This window comes from Pogona vitticeps, chromosome 5, assembly GCF_051106095.1.
Source record: "Pogona vitticeps strain Pit_001003342236 chromosome 5, PviZW2.1, whole genome shotgun sequence".
NCBI classification, from domain to species: domain Eukaryota; kingdom Metazoa; phylum Chordata; class Lepidosauria; order Squamata; family Agamidae; genus Pogona; species Pogona vitticeps.
In genome coordinates, this window is record NC_135787.1 from 130,500,008 (window position 1) to 130,521,647 (window position 21,640).

General features: G+C 40.8%; 1 protein-coding gene and 1 long non-coding RNA gene across 2 annotated transcripts in view; one reads left to right on the plus strand and one right to left on the minus strand.

Annotated features, from left to right (window-relative positions):
- KCND2 (potassium voltage-gated channel subfamily D member 2) overlaps window positions 1-21,640 on the minus strand; it is a 342,348-nt gene that overhangs the window by 9,954 nt on the left and 310,754 nt on the right. Inside the window, exons 3-4 of the mRNA XM_020807342.3 lie at window positions 10,308-10,470; window positions 1,722-1,820 (exon numbers count right to left, since the gene is read on the minus strand). Coding sequence (XP_020663001.3) covers window positions 1,722-1,820; window positions 10,308-10,470 — 262 coding nt within the window. The remainder of the gene's footprint in view (window positions 1-1,721; window positions 1,821-10,307; window positions 10,471-21,640) is intronic.
- Window positions 1-21,640, plus strand: part of LOC144583252 (uncharacterized) — a 40,362-nt gene that overhangs the window by 3,365 nt on the left and 15,357 nt on the right. The window contains exon 2 of the long non-coding RNA XR_013536950.1: window positions 1-21,640. This exon is cut by the window's right edge and continues 15,357 nt beyond it. This is a non-coding gene — a long non-coding RNA (uncharacterized LOC144583252).

Consider the following 21,640-nt stretch of genomic DNA (forward strand, 5'->3'; position numbering starts at 1 on the left):
GACCAAGAATTCATGGAACTGCAATTGGAGGGCAGGAACAATGCTACACCATTCAGAAAGGAGAAAGATGGAAAGTGTAGAGACAAAAAAGGAGAGTTCCTCCTTCTTCTCTTGGATAAACTCCACCCCTGTTTGCTGAGCTGATGACAGGTGCTGGAAAACGTCTGGGTTGCCTGCATCTCAAGACCTCCTGCAAGGTTCACAGCCTGGTTCATGTTTCATCCTTCTTTTATCTGGGATGCATCTCTCCACTCCCCTCTGTCATGGATGCACCAGAGAGGTCCTCATCAGCTGAGCATCAGACAGTAGAACTTTGCACTACCTTGCAGAACCTTTTTGCTGTACCCACCAGAGACCAGGGTCAAGAGGGAGTCATGGTTCTCTAGAAGGGAAGCAGAAGACCCATGCGCCCAGAGGAAAGGTCTCAGAAACAGACTCTGAATTGGAGATATTCCCAGGCCAAAGAGTGTGGATGCTGGAAGTGGCAGAGCAAAATGGTCCTGCTAATAATTATAATAATAACCTTTGACCTGCAGAGCTAGAAGGGACCCTCTAGATCATCAATCCCTCTCAAGGAGGCACAGTGAGGAATCAAACTCCCAACCAGAGACCTAAGCCACTGAGCTATTCAGCAGGAGTACAAGCCTACAGTAGAAAGCTCATTGGCAGTAAGGAACTTCAGCAGTGGCAACCACTGAAAGGATATGGCAGTGGTACAGATGGAGCTGGCAGCACCCGTATATAACCTTTGCCTAAATATTTGTTCTGTTATCTTGATCCTGCATATAATGGATGTTCCTGGACTCTGCTGATACCTGACTGTGAATTAGCAACCAACTTTCTTCCGCTTCCTGCACGTGACCTGACTTGATATTAGGAGGACTTTTATCTGTTGCAAATTTTGTTCCTGAACTGCACCTTTACATCAACCTTATCGGCCTTGTCTATGAAACCTGCACGCTTCTGACTTCAGCTTTGTTCCTTAGAATATGTTCTTCTTTACTGCTGGTTGAATTATGCAATTTTGTGTCTGGCTCCTGCTTTGGAGCTTCAGTCAGCAATTGCTGTCTGAGAGAAGGACCAAGCCAGAGAAACAGGGTGCAGCAACTGCTGTCTGAAACTAAAGATGAGACACGACCCACTGTTGACTGTGCCTGCCATGTGTCGGCAAAAGGAAGAAGCTCGTGGCTGCAATGCCACCTGTGCCCCTACCTGCATGCATGTGTGAAGAGGAGGTGGTGCTCTGTGCCCCATTCTTTTTGTAGGAGAGCCAGATACTTATCTCCATGTCAAAGAGCTGGAGCAGAGATAGCAGCAGCCAGCAGGAACTGGCTTTAATAGGTGCTCAGAAGCAATTCAGCTCCATTAAGCAACAGGAACTTGTAGGGAGAGTGGCATATTTGTTTCCTCCAGAACTCCAACCACCCAAGATAATGGTCTTATTGAACTGAATGGAAGCCCCAGCCCTCCTCTTCTCCTGTAGAATCCCTGACAGACTTGCTTGTGTTCAAGGATCTGACCAGATCCCAAGAAAAAACATTTTTTTTTTGCATTGACCTCTCATTCACAGTCAGGCCCCTGTGAAGACAATGATTCCACCTGCAGCCTAAGGTAAGTGTATCACGGTAGGTCTGGAGACATACTGGCTTCTTCTGAACACAAATCACTGGTGTCCTAGGATTCTGGGGTATTTCTGGATAGGGAAGACACATGACCCTTACCTCCTGCAGCTGGTTACTGAGTAAGCCATTCCGTTTGCTCTGCATGTAGGCATTTGCAGTCCCACTCTTGGCCGCATGAATCCGAGCAAGCCGGGCTTTCTGCGTTGGAGGAAGAAGAATGAAAGAAGTCTCTCTTGCTTTTGTGCCCATCATTCAGCTCTCAAAGAAAGCTCATACCGCTAATAGAAAATACATCCCTGTGAATAGCAAGCTCCCTAATTAGACATGTGATGTGATTCTTTCGCCTGGACTTTCAGGTGCAATGTTTTCACATTTATAATGCAAATGAGTGAGAACCATTCACTTCTCAGCAGGTATCAGCCAAGAAGAACAATGAATGGTGTTTGAGTCTGTGATTTTACACATATTTTCACATTAGACATGTTGCATTCTCATTTCTCCTGTCAATGTGATCATGCCGCTGCTTCTACAGCAAGGTCAGGAACACTGCTTTCATCGCACTATAATTACACCGTTTCTGACTCTTTCATGAAAGGTTCCTTGAGAGAAAAGGACAATAGATGGAAAAAAATGTGTAGTTGTTTGATTGCTGTGAAGTGCCACACATAATTGCCCAGAACAATCTGATTTGTAGAAGAACATCTGCGTAACACAATGAGATCTAAAACAGTGGTTCCCCATTTATGCTGGAAATTCTGACATGAAAGTAGCACACTGTGTGGCCTTGTTTATGTTACCTTCTTGGGATATATTCCAGAAATACTGAAGAATTCAGATTAAAATATTTGGGTTCGAAAAGTCAATTTAAACTGTCTTTATCAAGGAACTGTAGTCATTTTCACCTTAGATATGCAGTGGAACAACAACATTTACTTTATACAAAATATGTTCTCATGCCATTGTTCTAAGGATAAAGGTTCCAATCCAGTTTTCGAGAAACCATGCCCTAAAGCATATGGGTGGGTAGCACTTAAGTTCTGACTTTCTTCTCAGGTTTTCTACAAATAATTTAATCCAAACAAGTGCCAATCCTTGATTGAGAAAAGGATTCTGTAATGAGAGAGTCACATCTTGTTAGATGAGCTGAAATGCCGTTTTATTTCCTGCACTACTTGAAAAGGGGACTTCTATGTTTTGTTGAATAATTGTACAATTTGGGAACAGTAGTGGCAGTGGGAGGTGTTTCCTATGGGACAGAGAGGCTTGCAGTCATGTTTAATCGGTGGCCACCAAGAAGAAGGCTTTTGCTCTTCTCACTCTAGAGTTAAATTGATGGAAGGACAGTACGATTGCCTTTGTGTACATCACAGTACTCATCTATACTAGTGCAAGATTGTTAAAAGCTATCATTAGGGCGATGGGGGGCAGAGCAGCGGGGGGGGAGGGTCTACCAGGTTGCTCACCAGATTTTTTTGGAAATGGAGAAGTGAAAAGGCAGACAAGATGAAAAATGGACAGAATTTGATTGCACCATAAAGCTGGCAGTTGCAACACAGCTCTAGAATTAGTGACATTTCTCTCCCTATGTATTCTGTTGTACTATCATTTGCCTTCTCTACTGGCCACACTCTTGAACCGTCTGATGCCATCTCCTTGGTAAACACATGTTTGAAATGCACTTACTTTCTAAACTGGGATATACTACAAGTTTTGGGGAGTCATGCTGTGGCCCACACATGGGTTAGAACACTCCAATTCCCTCAGAAAATGCTAAGCAGCAGAACAATTGGCATATGATGGCAGTAGAGATTTCATAACTATGTGCTCAGTGGTACAATGGTCCCAGGCAAGATGTGAATGGTGTGGGATGACTGTGTATTATCCTCTTGTGTTACACAACTGCAGAACGGCTATCAGGTCTGCATGTGTGGAATGTGCTCTTGTGTCATTGGCCACAGAGCCATTTGTGTGATGGGCCATGGAACAGGCAACCAAGCTGGTTTCTGGGGGTTGTCATCAAAAAAGTAATATTTCTAAGCTCTGGGGTACAATTTGTAGAAGCTGCTTATCGGAGTCTTTCTTAACAGCAACAGGTTTATGGTTTAAAGTATATGGTTCATTCAATAATTCTGATATCAACATGGTAGGAATGCAATTTTTGGGCGGTTATTTGCCACCCTCTTTTGCTGGCATAGCTTATGAGCAAGACTGTTCTTAAAGTGGAGGATAATGAAGCAGTGAACAAAGAAGACTGCAGAAAGTTTGAAGAAAAAAAAAGTCGGCTCCAGTTCTAAGAAGTGTAAATTGAACAGCAGGAAGTCAACATTAAAGATTACAAGCTCTGTTAGAAGGTGACAATTTTCTTAGAATCAAATAAAACCTTCTTTTGGCTTCCTGGAATGTGAGAAGTTGTACCTCTCTCTAGTTGGCTTGATGGCAAAAACCTGGCACAGGATGAAGCTATTCTGAACTTGTTCTCAAGCTTAAACCACAATCTTTTGATACCAGAAATATAGAAGAATGTTTCCTAGATGTCAGTCCATGTCTACTGACAAAGCAAGTTGGAGTAACCTGGCCTGAAGTTTTGAAATTAGGGGTATTTGTTGTTTTTAAATAAAGAATGGTCTCATCAAATGTTCAGGAAAGCCTTCCAAACTGTGAGACAGAGAACAAAAGGAATAGTTAAGAGTACAACTAGTCTTCTTGAATCATATGCATGAAATTCATGACATGAACAGAATTCATTTCTAAGAGAAGCTGCCTTCAGTTTCATGATAGAAGCACACATCACATTCCCTGTTTCTTAACAGTCTTTCAAACCCATATTGGTTGGTTCTGGATTGCTCTATTTAGGTGGGGGCACCAGGGGGCAGGTAGAAAGTCAAGTTGGACTCAATGACTAAGTCAATCGATATCATGGGAATTACAGTCCAAAATGCCAGGAGGCCCCTATGTTGGGATATCTAAGTATAGGTTGGGATTAATCTGAAAAAGTAGCTTATAGTTTATGATAGCTAATGCACAGCAAAACACGTTTCTCTTTAAGACTCTGCTACTGTCATTGAACAAAAGCTATGACTAACATAGCTACCTCTTGGAAATTATTGAATATACACTTATATAGAGAAAAAGTCTATATAAAATCAAAGCGGGAGAGAGAATAGTATGTTTTCTAGTATGCTCTCCAGTGCCTTCTGACAGAGAGTCCCAAGCAATATTAAATCTTTCCAAGGCGACATTAACAGCAGATGTAGTCTGTGGGCAATTCCCTCTTTTCTAAGCAGTGTTCCAGGCAAATGCAGGCCTAGTAAATATCACTTAGTTGCTCTTGAAATTACTCCTGTCATTTTTTCTTATGCTACAACCACACTACTAATCATAGAACAGGCTGCCAACTTATCAGTTACTGCTCATATTCAGCAGCTTTTGACAGAATTCACTGGGGCGATTTAATATGTTTAGTCCCCGAAAGGTGCCAGGTGGAGAACGGATGGTTTCTGTATGTCATCAGAGGATGAAAAGAACTGTATTTTTTCCATTAGCATCTGCCACCTGAGTGTTTTGTCAGGTGCACTGAAGGGGCTTGGGCATTGATTTCACCAATGTAAAGGACTTTTCTTTTTGTGTGTGTAATGGAAACTTGAAGGGGAGGGAGAAAACCACTCAGAACAAAACAAAGAATGCAAGTATAGCTGTAGCAAGTCATTTCTCTTTGCTGTGATATTTTCCATTTCTTCCCTTGATCAGTAGAATGCTGATGCTGTCTAAAGGCAGCTGATGGTCTTGCAATCTCAGGAAGAAAGGTAGAGTACCTAAGATTAAGATTCTCTTAGAGTCCACACTGTAAAATTTGAGGCAATCATGTCTGTATTTAAAAGGTGCAATCTATTTAAAACTCTCTTTTAAGTGATCCTTCCAAACACACTGGAGCCTTGAGACTCACGGAAAGCTGGCCATGGTGTCGGAGTGGTTCACTGCCTCTCTGTGACTCCTCTCTACTTCCCAGCCAATCAATCAATGAGGGCGAGAAGCTGGCCACAGTGTTGGAGAAGTACCCCTGCCTCTCATTCAGTTATTCTTGCCTCTCAGCTGTTCCCATCTGCTCTACAGCTGATCAATGCAAGTGGAAAACTGGTTGTGGCATGATGGTCGGAGGGGCTCTCAACCTCACAGCAGTCTGTCAGCTGTGCTTGTCTGCTTCCCAAGTGATCGCTATTGCTGCTGCTCCTGCCACTGCTAAGGTGATTTCTGGAGCTTCAGAGGTGCCACCAGCCTTCAGGGCACAGTGCAGCCACCACGCCGTGGCAAGCCTGTGCATAGCATTTGCCTTGGAGGGAATGGTCTACGGGGAGCTTTCATTTGTCTCAGCCAGCCTCCTGGGCTCCTCTTCCTCACTTGCCCTCCCCCAAGCCTGCTGGGCCCCAATTCAAGGAAAAAAGAATGCATGCTCTAGCCCTGTGTCAGAAAGGTGTGGGACAACTCTTAAAGGGGACAGACAAACCATTCTAAGTAGAAACATAAGTGAATGTGGCCTCTTTTTCTGATCCAAATTGTGCTATCAGTGATCCACATATCAAATCTATGGGTCAATGTGGACAGAACCTTAGATTCTTCTAAACAATGGCCAGTGGAACTTTCTGAAAACTAACATTATCTCTACTTGTACAACAGCCTCATTGGGATATGCCTCTTTTGCTACTGTATGGTGCTGACCCTCCATTTGGAAATTAGATCTGTGTATTAAATATAAATGTCTATCTACCATTGAAACTCTCTTGCCAGTCCTATGCTCTTTGTTGGTAAAAATACAATCTATCTCAGTGCTGGCTTCTCACATTTTCTCCCTCAGGTGAAAAAGACAAATGACACTTCTGTCTCACTCAATTCTTAAAAAAAATATATATAACTGGAATTTGGAAATAGGAAAATGTTATTCTCACCACAATCTGCTTTCTACGGCCGTGTTTCCTTATTTCATATCAGGTTTCATTTTAAAATGCAATAATAAATTCGATCTCACCTAGTACACATTGGCCCAAATCCAGTGTTGCTTGACATAAAGTAGGCCCATTGACTAAATGAGGATTCTGTAAGTTCAATTGATTCAGTGAGCCTACTCTAATTGTGACTCACTTTAGAGTTGTACATCCCAACTAGAATAGGCTTATTTTAATAAATGGAACCTACAGAGGAATTGATTCACCAAAAAAAAAAAATCCTTACTGATTCAAGGGGTCTGCTTTAGTTAAAGTCAGCATACTAACAGGATTTCAGCCATTGAATCTACAAATTATAAATCAGGAACAGGTAGGCAAATGCAGTTGGCTCAGTATTTCCCCAGATTCTGCTGAGGGAGTAATATTTGGGAGTGTGGAAGCAACAAAGAGTGGGAAGATACAGTGCACAAAAGTAAACTCCTGTAGGACCGAGCATCTTGCGGAGGAGAACTGCAGTCCCCGAAGCATCTGGGAAGTGTAATTCACCCAGGTACAGGCTAAGCTATCCCACTGCTCGAGGCAGGAATATGCCAGTCTTAGATGTTACTACTGTGCTGCTGTCCTCTACCTAACTTGCATATGTGCATTGAGCTCTGATGTGCTTCTGGGTAGGAAAGACACATGGCTCTTACCTCCAGGCAGGAGATGCCTGCTGATGTTGTGGTGACCATGAGGGTGGTTTCCAAATAAGTCTGTTAGCCTGTTGCAGCATGTTAGCAAAATTAAAGAGGAGTGGGGTGGGGAGAGGGAAAACTAAGGAGAAACTATTGTGCTGCTCTAAAGTATAACAACCTTGTTTCTGTCTGACCTTCACTGGTTAAAAATTCATTTCTTTGGATATATAGATTACTCATACTATGCCCTCTGTATTTCATGACTCTTCATGGGTACTCTAGTCATTCTTCAAATACTGAGGATCATTTAAATAAAAATGATGTGATTTGTTTTTATAATTAACAGACTGCACTTTTCATATAAAATGTATAAAGGGGTGTATAATATATTTACTTATATTCTCCCTTGGTTAAAAATGAGTTAAACCACTTCCACAGTTGTTAAGAATTTTTTTTAAAAGACTAATAAATTAAAGCAACAGAAATGTAGATTTTTAAGTTTCGTAATACTGTCAAGGGCCTCGTTTAATAATAAAATAAATCATCTTTTTTTTAATTTAACTTATTAGTCTCTGCACATTTTATTAGAGCCATCCCTTGAGAGTTCTCCTGGGAGCTCAAGTTTAGGTGGGTTGTTAATTAAAGTTTCCTGTGGCCATTTGCAGTGAAATTGATTTTTGCTGACTATGAAGCACATTTCAGCTGTAATCCCTTGCTTATGCAAAGATTACATGTTTGAAAAAGTTCCACGAATAGGCAAATGCACAGATAGAAAGTAAGGATAAGAAAAAAAGGAACATTGTGTGTTTTTGTGTGTGTGTGTTTGGTGCTTCCAAATGACAATTTTAACCTACAGTTAGGTAAAGGTAAAGGTAAAGGTAAAGGTTCCCCTTGACAATTTTTGTCCAGTCGTGGTCGAATCTAGGGGGCGGTGCTCATCCCCGTTTCCAAGCCATAGAGCCAGCATTTTGTCCAAAGACAATCTTCCGTGGTTACATGGCCAGTGCGACTTAGACACGGAATGCTGTTACCTTCCCACCGAGGTGGTCCCTATTTATCTACTCGCATTTGCATGCTTTCGAACCGCTAGGTTGGCAGGAGCTGGGACAAGCGACGGGAGCTCACTCCGTCGCGTGGATTCGATCTTACAACTGCTGGTCTTCTGACCCTGCAGCACAGGCTTCCGCGGTTTAGCCTGCAGCGCCACCACATCCCTTTAACCTACAGTTACCTTGCCTCAAACAAGATTATCACTTTCATTTGTAATTCTCCCATATTTTCTCACAATTTCCCTCCATTTTCTTACCAGAAAAACATGGTTAAGGAGGAAAATCCAAAATAGGAGCCCAAGGCATTTTGATTAGCAGCAGTAGAAGACTTCCTTCTGGAATACATTGGCTGAAGAAAATCTATTGTGTAGTTATGCCTCCAGAAGGTGAACAGTGTAACTTGCCATGGCTTCTTTGTGCCAAATATCCATTCTTTTATGTATTTTCAGGTAGGTGCCAATCTACCTGAAAATAGACTGGTTCACACTCAAAATTCTAGCCAGAGATTGTCAATTAGCAGTGAGAAGCTGGTGTGAGTTACATTGTGTGCTTTCCTCATATGTAAGGACACAGTAGGATTTTGGCCACTATGCTGTCTCTAGAACTGCAGGACTTATTCAGCAAATAACTTAAGCTGGCATCTATGTCATATGCAGCCTGAAGTTCAACCTATACATTTCAGAGACAATATCATGAGAAGAGAGAACTCCTCTCATAGTTTGCAAATTAGCTTCCTTTGTTTTAGTTACTGAACTTCTTGATATAAACACAAACTTTATTGGAAAGTTTGATTTCTCAGACACGAAAGTCTGCAAGAATCTCTGGAATACCAGCAAGTTTGGTCCTGATTAGAGATGGGGGTATTTGTATTTGTACACGAATACCCTCGCAAAGGTGGACATAATGAGGGTCTCACCCCCTGCGGTCGGACTGTCCACTCACCCGTCTGCTGCTACAGCCAGCTTTGTGCTCCCTGCCAGGCTGACAAATGGACCCTCATTATGTCCACCTGTGCAGGGGCATTTGTATTAATATACAAATATCCCCATCTGTAGTCCTGATCCTATGCATGTTTATTCAGAACAAAGTCCTGCTCATTTCAATGCTGTTTTCCTCACATACATATAAGTATATAGACAGTATTAATTTTAGTTTTAACCACCCCAAATTACATTTGGAGTTCTTGAAATATTAATAATAGTATTACAAAATTTGTTTTAAAAATTCATTTCAAATCAACAAAAAGCATATTTTCTCATTACTTCACATTTTTATATTTATACTGGTATCTTTAAATAGCTGACAAACCTGACACAGTATAACACGCATCTTCAACTATGACTAGGCACAGGGTTGAATTCAGAGTTTGTGCTTCCGCAAATGGAATGATGCCTTATATCTATGAAGGGCCCACAATCCAGTAGAAACTCCTTCCAGGCCAGCGACTTCCAACCTTGGGCCCCCAGATGTTCTTGGAACATAGCTCCTAGCAATCCTGGCTAGTACAGCTATAGGTGAAGGCTTCTGGGAGTTTTAATCCAAAAACATCTGGGAACCAAAGATTGGGAACCATTTCACTAGAAGAAATGTAAGGTAAATGAATACTTCCTCCTTTGTAGCCATCTTCTGGTTTTCTAGGACAGATGTGGGAGGCTTCAAGGCGAATAAGGGATTAGGAAATATAACCTCCTTCCCTTCTAGTGGGAACATCCTGTGAGAAAAGTTCTGTTCCTGGAAACTTTCAATCCAAGGAACATGCTCTTGCATGGCTTTAGACACTTGTGTACAGATATCAAACACAAGTTTTTGAATTTTGTTATTTGTCAACCCAGCCAGACAACCAACAAGTACTTCTTTTTTATTTGGGGAAAACCTGAACGCTGGTTTCCAGGGGATAAATCTTTACTGATGCTCAGAAATGGTCTCTTGCTCTGTGTGCGTGAGTGGGCATATCTCTGTGTGTGGCACTCACATAAACATACTGTACAGAAGTCCAGCATGTGGAAGTGAAAAGGGGGAACATACCTTTTGGGCCTTGCGCTTATCTGCTCGTTGGTTCTGGTGGTAGATGCGGCTGAAGTTCGAGACAATGACTGGAACAGGAAGGGCGATGACCAAGACCCCACTGAGGGAACAAATTGAACCAAAGATCTTGCCAACTATTGTCTTTGGCACCATGTCACCATACCTGGAATTTAAAAAGAGGAAACAAATCTGTTCATAGAAGTGAACTATAATTTCCCAGGTTAAGAGTTTTACTTAAAATAGTCACACCATTCTTTCATTCTTGTCTGTAAACAATGTCTTGCACTGCACATCACTTGCCAGTGCCACTAGAATCTCAAGTTCATGACCTCAAAAATTAAGGCAGACAAATTCGTACCAGAACACCTCACAATAATCCATGTAGAAGTTCTGCTTGAAAATCTACAAGAGTTCTGTGCCAAAGAATCAAAGCAAAGGAATTAGAAGCCATTTGAAAAAAATGATGACAAACTTGTCTCAGTTTTGGGAACAACCAAACCAACCCATTTTGGTCAGTAATCAAGGACAGATTTGCCCTAGCTGAAGATGCTTCAGCTTCCACTAGATACGACAACCTAGACTGTTACCAAAGATTTGAAAAATCACAAGAGCAGCTCTTCAGGGGGGCTACATTGGGCAGCAGTAACAGCATAGCAGGTGGTGTGTCTCATGCAGGTGGAAATTTAGGTGTTGGAATATCATCCAAGAAATACTATGGAGGAATCTGATTTTAAGTTGATGGAAATGGTGATTAAAGGCCTATGATAAAGACCTATGCACGGTTTGAAAGAAGACAGAATTGTGAAACAAAAATATGGTTCACTCATAACTCCGAAAAGTGGATCATCCAAAGAAATTAATTGCCAGTTTACTCAGTTACCCCAAAAGAAAACCCTCCTTCATATCAGGAATAACCAGACTCTGGAATCTGCAGCCACAGGGTCTATGCGTCTAACGAGGTTTCAGCAGAGAGCACATTGTTAGAAACAAGGGCTCAAAGAACTTCCAGAGTCAGAGACTATGGACAAGGGACGTTTCATGACTGCTTTGAGAAGTTCTGAAAGCTTTCTTTTAGCTGTGGCTAGAGCTTGGAAATGTTCTTTTTAAGGGCTACAGCTGTTAGAAATCCTCAGACAGTTTGGATACTGGGATCATAGCTCAGGGATAGTTCATGGGCATTGTATGCAGAAGGCCATGGGTTCAGTCCCAGCTGCCTACAATTACAAGGATCAGGAAACTGCTGGTAGCAATTAAAGAATCCTGACTGAGATCCTGGAGAACTGCTGCCAGTCAGAGTGGGTGCTATTGGTGCTATTGAGAACTGCTGTAGCACAGTGGCTTAGAGTCTGCCCACACTGGCATATAGATATGACATATAGCATGGCTTCTTGACAGCACTGTTTGGCATGGGGAAAAAAACACACGTCTACTTGTGTTTCAACTTAGAACAATCCATCCTTCCCTTTAAGAGCTGTCCCATACTAAACTGGAACAGGGCTAGGGCATGCAATCTTTTTGTGACAATTCATTGAAATGCAAACCAGCTCTTTGTTCACAGACGTGTACTGAGTGTTAAAACAGATTGCACTGAAGAAAAGTAGCTTTTAAGCATCAGCCAAATAGCACCAAATTTCTCAGTGTGGACAGGCTCTTAGAGACTGAGCTATAAATCAGGACATTCTTGGTTTATATCTTTCTGCTGTAAGTTCATGAGGGAACGATTGGCAAGCCACTCAAACTCAGTTGACCAATCAGACCAAGGGTAAAAAACCTGACACCTTATAGTAGGAATGGGAATCAGTGTCTCGTTATCCCTGATGGTCGACAATATCACTGCCATTGGTGCAAGCTGAAGTCCAACAACATCTGGAGCAGGCTGGGTTCCCTTCCCTTGCTTTACAGGGCTGCTGCAATTGTTACTATTTGCTTAAAAATGTGAATCACCTTGAAAACAAAAAAGGCCTGAACCAAACTAAGCATGATTACAAAATGAACAGGCAGCCCAATGAGGTTACAAGAAGAAATTTCTGATGCTTGCCGGAACTATAGCTAGCCAAGAGGGTTAGGATACCACCCTTTAAAAATGCATATTCATTAAACATTATTTAAATTCACTATTGATGCAGATATATCCATGCAGAGATTTGTTTTAAGTCATGCAGACTCTCTCACCCGTGCCTGAAATAAAATCCAATTGTCACTGAAAGCAGTGTAGCCTATTCCTTTATTTAGAAACATAGGATAAGATTTTTTTTTCCAAGTTACTTAGAAAGTTAAAAAAGAAAAAAGAAAAAACACCCAGGTGCAGTGAATGCTGCAAAGAAAAAAAATTAAATCTTTTTGCTGGTAAGTGTTAGGCTTGAATCCAATTTATCAAAGAAGAAATAAAGGCTGAAAAGAGGAGAAAAAAACAATGTGCTGTAATAGCCTGACAATCCACTAGAGGGCATAAAGCACCACTGCAAAGGTGATGGAGGAGAAGCATAAAACATGTCATGTTTCACACCACAAGGCACAAATGTACCCGAACACGTCCAGAGATACCCTCCCTTCCAGTTCAATTATATTCTCTCCACAAATGCTACAGCCATGTGGGGTTTCTTGTCTTAACTTCTGCTGTACTTGCTGAAAGAGAAAAAGAAGATAGCACAATGCATTTTTTTAAACAAAAAAAAGCTTACAAAAAAGGGGATTACAGAGATGGGAAAAGTAAGACAAATAGAAGGTCATGGAACCTGCAGGTGTTCTTTTTAAAAGGCAAGGTCATGTCTTAAGAATGCATGAAAAGATGAAACGCTGGTGGCAGCAGCAACCATGGCTGCTGATGAATAAATCAGAAGATGAAAATTCCAATTCTGCAAGGAAACAAAATAGGAACGGGGGCAAGGAATGCATTCTGATTTGCCTGGCGTCTCCTTATCTGAATATATTGGAGCCTTTGGTCAAAGAACTTGCTGAGATATCTAGGGACCCTGGGTTTTCTAAGCACACACAGAAGAGCCTTCAGGCACCTTAGAGGCGAACAAATGTGTGATGGCAAGTTCATTGACATTAAAAAAATTGACTTCACTTTGACAAACTGACAGTGTTGGGACGGAGAGCCACCATCCTGCAGGCCACAGACACTCCATGGAGAGCTCTTGGAAGCAACTGCTTGTTATGAGGCGGAAAGAGAAAGTGAGCCATTTTTTTTCAGGAGTCAAGGCATAGCGAGATTACAGTCGTAACTTACTGAAGGGTAACATCACTCATTTTGTCATATAATGGCAACTTACTCGCTATTTAAATAGTTATGGGGCTGTGGCCTCACAAAAGGGAAAGGAAGAATAGGATATGGTTCAAGGGCTGGCTGACGCCACGTCCCCTGCCCCTCCTTGCCTTCTGCTGTGGATCCTTGAGGGAACATGAGCTGGGTGGGAGGAGAACAGGCCAACAGGATGCAGTGTTCTGTTACCTTTTTTCTTCAGCCCTGCCCTTCTACAGTTCCTTGTATTGTTCTTTGTACATTTTTTTTAAATGGGTAGTAATGGTGCTGAGTACCCAGTGTGGTATGGATAGACTAGAACTAAGGAGACTTTGTGAAGTAATGCCGTGCCCTGTAATGACTGGCTTTGTTTTAACAACGGAGATGAAGTGAAGTTTTATTTCAAAAGGAATGTAACAGTTGGAATCCTGTTGCACAACTTTACACTGTACAGTACTGATGATATCAGCCACAGCTATTTTGGGGAAAATTAAAAGTTCCTGATCCCCCCCCCCAACCCCAAATACTGAGGCTGGTGGTTATTTTTGGATATTAAAGAACCCCCCCCCCCACATCCTGCAACTCTCCAAATTTTTCCCAGGATGAAAGGGATCCCTAGGAGGATTTTTGGAGCTTCAGGATGGAGGAGAGGAACTCTTTAACGACTGAAAATCACCACCAGCACAATCAATCCCACCTCTGGTAGCAATGATTTTCGAGGATTAAGGTATTCTCCATCCTGCAGTTTCCAAAGTCTTCCTGGGATGAAGAGAATCCCTAGGGAGCTCCAGAGCCTTTAGTGTGTGCATGTGTAAGCAGTGGGGGAGGGGGAGAGGAGGATTTCTATGACATCACATATTTTTTCCTGCAACCTATGTTTGAGCTTATGGGTAAATTTTAACATGTTTATGAGTAATCTGGTAAGAAAGGCCAAATTATTCATAAACATGTTTGAACTTGCTTATGAGTTCAAATATAAGTTTCAGAAAAAATGTGAAATGTTACAGAAATGTTATGGAGACTTTTAATTCCTTCCCAAACAGCTACAGCTGATGATGTCATCAGTGCTGTGTCGTGCAAAGTTGCACAACATGATTCTACCTCATGTTTCAAAACAATTCTTTTTTAAAAAAAATACAAGTAATATTTTCCTAGTCAGTCATCCAAATTATTTTATAAGGGCATCATTTAGCATTTTAGAGGAGTTTTAAGTAAAAAATTGTCAAGTGTTGTGCCATCCTTTAACCAATTACAACATTCCTTTCCTGTAATGAAAAAAACAATGAATAACACTATGAATAATGCAACCATTTACTTTCCAATATTGTAATTGGTAATAATGATGACATCCTTTTTCACACTCTACAGTAAGTAATGGAAATGAATTACTTTTCAAAAGTAGGTTTCAAAGCTCTGCATTAGGGAAACATAATAATCATTTTGAAGAAAAAATACATAGTTTTGCACAGCAAGATGTACATAGTTTTTTGCATTAATTTCTGCAGAAGAAATGGATGCCTTTCCAACATGCAAACACGACCTTTTGGTGTTGTTGCCTACTGTCTCCTAAGATCATTCAGTGACTGTAATCCTCCCCTAGGATAACAAGAATAAAGAAACTCCCCATTCACATTTTTTACAGAAGATGGTTAAACATACTTCACATTTACAGGTTTTTCATTATCTTTTTGAAATTCTGGACTATAATATAAAAATGTAATCCAATATAATCTATCTCTTGGCTGCAGTCCAGGTCTGCATGACATAAGGCAGAGGGATCGGCAGCCAGTGACCTCTTCCCTGTCTCTGTGTATCTCTCCTGGATTCTAAATGTCCTGGGATGTGACTTCCCCTACCATGTCTAGAGAGCACTCCAAGGTCTTCTCAAGCCCCTCTCAACATGGGGACAGGAGAAGGGAGAATGACTGTCTTTTGATACATGTACTATTCTTCTGCTTGGACCCAGGGGCATAGGGTGGAAATTTTCTAGCTTATTCCAGTCATTCAGATGCATCACACAGTCCACTCATGATCGAAACCCCACAATGTAAGATTTGCTGTGACAAAACATATTTTACTTCTTAAGGCAGCTCTGCTTTTAATTAAAAAGTGCTATCTTGCTTGTTTCTTCCCTAGCTGTTATTAACATTGCAGGCCAGTGCCCTTCTGCTCATAATTACTTGAAAGTATCTAGATGTATCTAGTTAGTCAAATTTAATTCCTTTTTGCTATAACAAGCATTACAACAGCAATCTGACCTGGAAGAATATCAGTATTTTGCAATGCATCTCTTACTTGTACTTATTTTTGTATTTATGAGTGTGACATCTCTTGAAGGGAAAAAAAATCCAGCATGGTTCCAGTGCTGGATCATGCTGCCCTGCTGCCTTGCGCTCTTCCTCCTCCTCATGAGGAGGAAAGAGATGGACACAAGGGGAGTGCTTTTATAACAGTGTTTTGTGGCATTCAGATTTTTTAAAAAGTAACTATAAGTAACTAGAAATGGGAAAGATAAGTTTTCCTTCTAAGAACTGTAAATGTAAGAGTAAATGTAAATAGCTCCTTCTGGGAAGCTGGTGGAAGCTACAACTGTAAGTAATTTCACTGGAAAAATAGCATCTGGGTTCTGTTCTGTAATATTAGCAAAGCTCAAAATTGCATTTTGGGTCATGTATACGATAAAAAGTTGATAGGAGCCATACGGGGCAGGAAAGGTATGCTAAACAAAAGGACCAATGCACTAAAAAGACATGAAAACAGAAGAGATATCCCACTGGAAGAAGCCAAAAATGAAACAAAATTGAGTGTTTTTGCCACACATATCCTAATCTGTAAAACTGTTTCCCCAACACCATATTTCAAATGAATTGATTTTAATCCTGTCTGTTTTTCTTCACTGTCCAGCTTTCACATTCATATTTAGTAACTGGTATAGATGAACTTGGCCTTCATCTCCAGCAGCATATTTTTGCACTCGAGGATATTTTCTAGTTCTTTCAAAGCAACCCTTGTGAGTCTCAGTCTTCTGACTTCTTTGCTGCACTCTCCATTTCAATAGATGGGTGCAATGAGATATAGAAAATATTTAACTCATCATTAATGTTATGTAATTATTCTGTACTTATCTTCTTAATATTGAACTGTAATCCTGCTTTTACACATTCTTTTTCAACCTTCATCACTAGTTGGTCCTATTTTCGGATAGTAATATAATTCCATCTACATAACAGTTGAGACTGCTTCCATCAATTTTCATTCCTCCCTCATCCAAATCTAATCTTTGTAGTTATCTAATTGTTTATCTGTTTGCTGTTGATCTGATGACAATTATAAGTAAAGAAAATGATGATTATTATTTTCTTTTACCAGTGTCTCATAGTGAGTTACTGAGATTGTAAGTGCCAGTTTAGTGAGAAAAGGGATGGACTACTCTGGAGAATGTGAAGCTATTCTGCTCTGTGAATCCTTGCACTTCTGCTGTGCAGCTTAGTTTAAACAAAATTTGAAACTTTGCAACATTTTTGAGGTATAAAGCATCCAAAAGTCATTTACTAGAGCCTCTTTCTCTGCAATACAAACAAGATTTAACCTAAATATCTTCTGCCAGTGTCACCTTCCATTACTGCCTACTAGCTGCTCTTCAAAAATGTCTCTACCCTATTAACATTAGAACTATAATTAATTCCTGAAGAAAATTTATGCCTCTTAGTCTGGTGTCACAGCATTGACCATTCTGTCTTGAGTGACCCATCTTGGAGCCTGGAATTGAAATGGAGTCTAGCTGTCTAATGCTGTTCCTCTGAGCTTGTGTGGCACACTGAAACCGTCTCACCATCTTACGGTGCTTATCCAAGAAGGGAAATTAGCCTATAGTTAGCCTAATAAATTAACTTGTTCTCATAAACTGGGGCAGGCTGAAAAAATATGAGAAGATAATCCTATATTAAAACTGTAAAGTGTTGAACCGAAATAGCCCTATATGTTTTATTAATTGCCCCATGATTCATAAGAAATAGTCTATTTTGGTTCAATACTTTAAAAATTAAGTATAAGATTCTCTTTTCTGATTTTTCTGCCCACTCCAATTCATGAGGACAAGGCAGGGGAAAAAAAAAACAAAAATAAAGAAACATGACAAGATTTATTCACAAATAGCCAAAATAATTAATGTGGAAAATATGTGTAATTCTCTGCTGCTGGCATATTTCATGGTTCATGCAAGAAACCCAGAGCAAAGAGCAAACAAACAATTGGATGCTTGCATTTTGGATCCTGGCTTGAGAAAAGACCATCAGAGAAGGACTGGAGTGGTCTGTGTTGACACAGTGGAACAAGAAAAGCCAAATATGAGGTAACAGTACAGAGCTGTCAAATTCTATTTGACAACTGCAAAACAGGCTGTTTGTCTGAGGAGGTGCAGAAAATTCTTAGGAAACTGTTCCCTGTAACTTCCAAGCTGTGTGGTAACTAATCACTGGAAAGTGAACTCTAATTAGTTGTTTACTTCAGCATTGCACACACAACAGTGGATAATTTCAAACACCATTGGCAGCAACAGTAAACAGTACAGGGATGAATTTATGCACCATTCCAAATACATTTAGAGAATCTAATCCTGTTGCTTCCAGGTTTCCACCAGTCATCCTTTCTAGAGGTGTGTGGAAATCACAACACTAATTTGCATAGCTCTAGTTATTTCCCTTTCAAAATGAGCCAATTCAAGGTTCACCCTACTGTTAGACAGAGTGAGGGGAGAGTTGCAGGTAAGAGAGACTGGAAGAAGCAAGAGGTCTTTATTTTTACCTTGTGTAGGGGAACCACCGTGTCTAAATCACACTGGCCATGTGACCACGGAAAGATTGTCTTCGGACAAACGCTGGCTCTATGGCTTGAAGAGCGGGATGAGCGCCGCCCCCTAGAGTCGGACACGACTGGACAAAAATTGTCAAGGGGAACCTTTACCTTTACCTTTAGGGGAACCACTAATCTGCATGCATGCATCAAAAACAACTGCACTGGTGCATTGATACCAATGATTTAATTTCTTTGGATCAATGGTGTGTCCTCTCAGAGGACACTGATTTCTATGTCCTAATAACTGACTGGCATTCTTCTTTCTGACTGGCAGTCTTTAAATCCTGCTCCCCAACTCAAATGTGAAAATAATTTTGCAAGAACAGGACTGAAGGAACAGTGGCTTTCCAAATGCAGTAAAACACCAGCTTTCTTTACTCCAGGTAGCAATGGCCAATGATCAGATATGATTGGAGCACAGTTGGAGGGCCAGAGGTTGCTCACCCTGACACAGATAGAGAAGGGCATAACAGAAGAGGCAGTTTTTCGTAGCCTTTGAAGTGGTGATCTGGCACACATGTGATGGATTGCTGTAGGGAATAAGACAGCAGTCTTATCTGCATCTTCTCACTCTTTCAGGCCATTGAAGTTAATGGGATTTACTTCTGAGCAAGGAAAGGATTGCAATCTAATTAATGTATTAACAACATGCCACTGTATTTCCTTCCTTCCTTCCTTCCTTCCTTCCTTCCTTCCTTCCTTCCTTCCTTCCTTCCTTCCTTCCTTCCTAGAACTGCATATGAATTGAATTGTTTTATCAGTTGGCTTTAAAGCCTTCTGATTGTGTTTTATTTAGCCACTTGTTATGTTGTACAGTCTCAAGCAGAGCTGAAAGCAATTTTTCTTCTTTTTGGTGAGGGCTGCACTCATATACATGCATAGACACCCAAAGTCTTCACCTGAAATTGAGGGAAGGGATTAAACCTTCCCTCCTTGATATCTCAGACCTAGCAATCATTTTGGTATATGTGGAGGTGAGATCTTTCCCATCTCTCAGTGATCTTGACTGAGAATGCTGCTTCCCTACCATTACTACCATTCCGGAAGCATTTTCCCAATTAGGGAATATGTGTGAATCATCTCCTGCTTCAGGGACTCTATGAGGAGCAGCCATGGGCTTCCATTGCCACTAGTATTTTGAAATATATGGTTCCTCATTAGTTTGAATCATGCCATTGTGTGATATTTTCCTTTCTGGATGTTCCTGCAGTTTGCATGGGCATGGATGATATGTGTAAGTCCCTAAAGTCGTGTACTCATGATTCAAGGGACTTACAGAAGATGGCCATGGGTTTTTTTTTTATCAGAAAAATGGTAACATGCCATCCTGCTCCCACTCCTGGCTGTGGCAATTTCCACCTGGTTTCCAGCACAAAGTGCTGCACTACATATTTACTGTAAAGTCTGCCAACATTCGCAGGTAATACAGCAATGAAAATGAAGCAAACAGCCGGGTTGAATAGGTATTGGCAGACTCATAACACTTGTGCAAAAGTTAACAATCTTCTCCAGCATGTTTCTCCTGAGGCTTTCCCGCCTCTGTGCAGTAATCACGCAGAGCCAATGTACTTTTATACTACATGGATCAAGTAGAAATAAGTCAGAGAACAGCTGACGTGAACAATCAGGGAAGGCTCTGCGTCATTGCCCTGACTTGCCTATCTCCTTAATGGAAAATTTTCCATGTGGTCTGCTTATAGAAATCATTCATTGCATGAACATGACACCATTTTTCAACAAGGTCGTTGCATTCTTTTCCTCTCTGTGGTGGAAAGATTAGTTTGTCTGACTCTTGGGGAAATTCAGAAAGAGAAACATGGGTAACAGCAGAAAAAATGCATTAATTTCCCCCTATAGCATCTGGCAAATGGATGACTTCTTGTGAGAGGTCCAGTTTCTGCTCAGAAGAACTGCATGCCACAAGATGTATGGAAGTTTCAGGGAAGGATATTCATCAGTGACAGTATATGATTTACAACCACAGTCATTCTGCATTGTTTTCAAGACCAGATACTGATTTCTTTGTCATGGATCATTTTCCATTCATGATAGTTTCTTGGCAAAGAAAATCTAGGACTGAGACATGTTGATTCTAATCCTTGCTTGGCCACTGGAAGTCAGGAAGAGAGGAAGCTGCCTTACATTGAATCAAACCATTGGTCCATCTTGACAACTCTTACAAGTATTTATTTATTTATTTTATTTATATCCCGCCTCTCCCCAGGTGTCAAACACAACTACTACTTTGCCCTGCTTGCGGATGTCTCATGTTTCCTGGTGGTCTTCCATTCAAATACAGTACTAACCAGGTGAGGTGCTTTCGATGGGAGTCATTTTCAAGCTATAGAGCTGTATTTCTTCTAGAGCCATGGCTCACTTTTAGACCTTTGAGGTATTTCTCTCCCACTGTTTTAATGTATACTTCTCCTTGACAAGTGTTCTAGTTAAAAACAGCACATTGCAGGGGTGTTTTTCAAACCTGGCTAGTTTGGTTACAACTGCCCATTGATTATTGTCAGAAATTTTACAACGGCTGTGCACATTTTTCTCTTTGTCAGACTTAGATGCTGTTTAGTGCTACATTAGCCCCTTAGGAGGGCAATACATCTTCCAAATTAGTGTGGCAGATTAGGTTGGTGTCTACACCAAGATAATTGCTAGATGGGTGAACATGAGAAACTGGCAGCAGTGCTGGGCGAAGAAAGCAGTCTGGCTTCATTATGTCATGAAACAAATAAGTTAGTTCTTGTTTCGTTTAGGAAGGGACACATAACCTGCTTGACATGGAAACCTACATGAAAAACAACCTAAGTGACTGAACTTGCCTATATAACGTACTAAGTATTTATGGTTAAGTTGAACATGTAGATGTGCTGAGGCTATTTTACTAGGTTAAAAGCAAGAGGTCTTTTATGAGCATGAACACCCTGTTTTGCTGTTTGCAAAAAAAGGCTGTGAATTCCTGTTAAAATAAAAAAAGACCAAAATGTTCTATTATAATTATGATGGAAAATAAAAGTCACATCCTAAATGCATTCTGACATTTTCTCCCAATGTATCAATGAGAATTCTCCTCACACTTATTTCATACACTCTCACTCGCATGTGTCATGTGTATCCATTGACCTCAAAGCCAAAGTTCTTTGCTTCATTGAAATAAGTATGTAGACTGCAGCCTAAGCATACCTTTAGAAGCATGGAACTTAATGTAGTTACTAACTACCCATCTCTTTCT